Raw genomic sequence first — 4,196 nt, forward strand, 5'->3', positions numbered from 1 at the left:
CATATTAGGCCTTTTTATCACTCCTACTTAAGAGTTGGTTTCCAAACAAGGCAATATCAAAATTTCCAATAATTTCAAATAGGTTTGCAATAATTTACCGTTTAAAAACTAAAATTGTTTAGTAGGAAGGATAGAAAAATCAATTTGAGAGAACTGAAAGGTAATTTTGCACATACCAAGATTTGAAAGGTAAGTTTGCAAACACGAAATATTTGAGGGGTATATATATGAAAAACCCCTAGAATAAAATGAACAATCAGTATAATAAAATGCTTCGCAGCAAAAGCTTGAGATCACAGCAAATGGTGAAGCACATATAAAATTAAAAATGCCAACCTCAATCCTATCACCTAGCAAAAAATTTCATCAAGAGACCCCGTACCACATATTTGAACGTAGAAAACAAGACAGTAAGTTCCACAATTTGGCAAAAAAAATATGCATCTATGGAAAGAAAATAGCAGTAACTTTCCATTTTCCTTGTGAAATTTGTTCTGAGATCTCTAAAAAAAGAAAAAAGAACAGAGATAAGATACACAACCAATGGCCGGTAGAAATTGGTAGCCCAACCAAATCTGAGTTTGCCGATATCTTTAGAATATAACTACAAGTCAACAAAGTATCAGATCCTTGCAGTCTCCCTAGCAAAGCCTCCAATAAGTTGCAGGACATGTTAACCCTCAAGTTTCATGAGTATATACTCACTTTCTTAGCTCACAAAATTCCAAGTACTTCTGAGTACATAACTCCAGCCATTCTGAAACCCAAATGCAATTCTCGCCCCAAAGCCAATCCCATTAACAAGGAAAATCTCCATGTAGAAATTGGGACGCATGCTCATATTCCTCATCCTAAAACTCCTCATCCTTCATAGGCTAATCAGTGATTTATATTCTTCGTCATCCAAACATCCTCGATCTCTCAACACATCGATTAACATATCAACATCCTCCATCTTCTCCATCTCCTTACAAAGTGCTACAATATTTGCTACATTTCCAGGCTTTGGCCTCCAATTACTTGCACCATTATATGACGCAGCATTTTTCATACACGACAAAGCCTTGGAGATTTCTTTATCCTTCACATATCCTTCTGCTAGTATCTCCCATGTGATTGGTTTTGGCTTGCCACCTTTTTCTACCAAGCGATCAAGAAGTGCCTTGGCCTTATAAACAAGCCCTTGTCTCGAATACCAACCCATAAGAATGTTGCATATCCTAGGATCAGCATTCGATGTAGTTGAAAGCCACTCTTCGTAAATATCTTCGGCTTTATCAATATCATTGATTCTAACCAAAGAAGCAAGCATTGCTTGATAACCCATATTCAGCATATTAGGAAAACTCGACTTGTACCAATCCCATACTCGATATACTTCTTGTTTTTTTCCTAGGCTGCTATAATATCCAAGAAGATAATTGAAGGGTGTTCGATCTCTACCCGTAACCCTAAGCTCCAGCTCCTTTAAGCAATTTTCAGCCTTTTCAAATTGACCAGCTTTAATATACATTGTAGCAAGTGTACTATAAGTGGTCCAATTTGGATTAATGTTGCTATCAGAAATCATTCTTTCCATTACTCTTTCCATCTCCTCTATCTCTTCCATGGCTGCGCAATTTGTGATCCAGATATTATAGGAGTATAAGTCAAATTGGATATTCTTCTCCTTCATCTCGTTAATGATTGTATTAACTTTCTCATGTTCTTCAAGATTCATATATAATGTCATCATCACATTGTAAGGGAGTGCATCTGTTACATAACCTTGCGCTTTCATTGTCTCAAGAATGTTCTCTGCTTTTTCTTTCATCTTTGCTTGGCCATACGCATTTAGAAGTGCACCATATGTGCGTTTGTCTTTTAGTTCATCTGAAAGTGAATAGAAATAATTTTCTGCATACGAGATGTCATGCACTTTGGAGATAAGATCCAACTGGATTGCCATGTCACTGGACGTAAAGGTAAAACGATCTCCTTGGGCAGTCATCCACTCATAAATCTGAGAGAACATGTTCAGGCCAGAAAATATTAATTTGGGGGAAAAGAAAGGTCTGATTGCATAATAAATAATGGTAATAAAAGGAAACAAAAAGAAACAAGAAAGTTGGAATTGTGTTCTTTAGTTTTATAACGTCCTTATTGCAAACTTTGTGCAACGTCGCTCTGATCATCTTTCAGAAACCACATGATGGAGGTAGTAACTAGTTTCACTTTCACAACATAATGATATCAAGAAAAAGGATCCTTTGGTTGCAACATTATTACTTATTCCATGAATTACTTATTCTATGAACCATACTCATACAATCATCATAATGACAGAGGCAAGATATCATTCAAAAGTAAGGACTTGATTGATACAAATCCTAAGCCCTAGATAAATAATCATCTTGCAGATGTTGGCAACTGAATGGTTACATGAATCTCTGATAAAAAGGCAATAACAATAAACTACTAAACAATGTTGAAATAAATCAATCTTCAGAAAGTTTTGGTAAAGAAATATAAATAGAATTATTTTCCATACCTTAAAATATATTAACTAAACCAACCAAAAAAAAAGATCCAGTTCCCAAGGAAAATAGATAATATGTTTTTAAGGTTATCTGATTGCCCTTCCTTTTATATTTTAATTGGTATTTTCTTAGATAACCACCCATTTAATTTCAAACTAGAAAACTTCTAATCTTATTCATTTGATGCAATGTTATCTCAACTCGGTCTCCTAAAATATGAATAAAAATTACTTGCCTCGTATTTGTTAACTACATCATATCTTAGGATGTCTTTTTAAGAACTTTATGGTTTCAAGTGAAAAATGGTAGCGCATGATGTCAAGATCCTGACAGGACCTTCAAGCAGTGGATTTGTCAAACTTTCACTCCATCTCCCGAAATTTCGATCCACCATGCAAATTGGCTCTTCTAAGTTTTGTTTTTTTTTTTACTCATTTTGGGAGTACAAATCTAGACCGCGTGCCGCATGCAGCCATATGTAATCTGCTTTTGTTTCTTATACCAGTCTACATATCACGGCTTTCCTGCAGAAAAGTGATACACCAATCATGGGAATTTAAGAAAGATTAAAGTTGAACTAGAAAAGAACTCCAGCCTAAAAGTTCCATAATTATTTCAACTATTAGTACAAACTGTAGCATATTTGTTGAATTCCTTTTGAACAGATCTTTTGTAAAAAAAGCTACGTTGCGTAGAAATGGTACGGGCACGGGACGTGGAAATTTTGGAAAAAGTAGGGCATGGAGACACAACTATATAAATATTTATGTACACATAATGTGTGTATACATTAATATTGAAATCAATAATTTACATGAGACCAATATTGTTGTTAGTTCACATTTTATGAGAATTAAAATTCATATAACATTTTTACATTTCTTTTATTATGTAGGTTATAAATTGGAAAAACCATTTATTTTTGAAGTAGATACTCAAATGACCCTTTAAAATCACAGTTCAAATTCTGACTTATGTTCAATGAGTTTCAAAAAGTGAACGTGAAGTGTAGGATATTCCTTTTAGAAATGCATGACCAACGTTTTAAATTAAAACATGTATTGCATAATTGAGTGTATACATGTATGCATATACACTAGGAGGGTTTGTGGAGTTTGGATACAAGGCACGGATACAGGTACAAGTACGTGTCGAGCATGGGTTTGACTTTAGATAGAAGTACCTAGGTAACATAGTAAAATAACCTAAAAAAAACTGCTAATCATCGCTTAAGTTGAAACCAAGCAGCGGTTGCTCGACCTCAATCAAAATTCGCCATGCTCTTGAGAGCACTTCAAAAACTTCGTACTTAGACACACTTTGACCCGCTTTATGGAGGTGGTAAAGCGGAATTAAGGTCCAGATTTGGTCCATCATGGTGTTGTAAAAAGTGGCCTAGGCATCCGCCTAGGCGTAGGCAGATCCTTGGCCGCCTAGATTTGGCCTGAGCGGCTAATCAAGGCGGCCGCTCTGCCTATGCGGCACCTAGGGCCGCCTAGGTCCGCCTAGCTTTTTGAATAAAAAAAAGAAAAACCTAATTTTAAACTAAACCCAAACCCCAGCCCAAACCCGAACTCATTACTAACTCTTAACCTAACATTATCTCTCTGACTCTCTCTCTCCCTCTCTCTCGTATTCTTGCCGCCTCCTCTTCTCAATCGCCCCCTGCCTCCTCTC

General features: G+C 35.9%; 1 protein-coding gene across 1 annotated transcript in view; it reads right to left on the reverse strand.

The window, feature by feature from the left end:
* Window positions 1-317: 317 nt before the first annotated feature.
* The window catches only part of LOC109827124 (pentatricopeptide repeat-containing protein At1g02150), an 18,704-nt gene continuing 14,825 nt past the window's right edge, over window positions 318-4,196 (reverse strand). The window contains exon 2 of the mRNA XM_020394084.1: window positions 318-2,002. Within this exon, the coding sequence (XP_020249673.1) occupies window positions 869-2,002 (1,134 nt within the window). The 3' untranslated portion in view covers window positions 318-868. The remainder of the gene's footprint in view (window positions 2,003-4,196) is intronic.

Source organism: Asparagus officinalis, unplaced genomic scaffold (genome assembly GCF_001876935.1).
Source record: "Asparagus officinalis unplaced genomic scaffold, Aspof.V1 AsparagusV1_Un43, whole genome shotgun sequence".
NCBI classification, from domain to species: Eukaryota; Viridiplantae; Streptophyta; class Magnoliopsida; order Asparagales; family Asparagaceae; genus Asparagus; species Asparagus officinalis.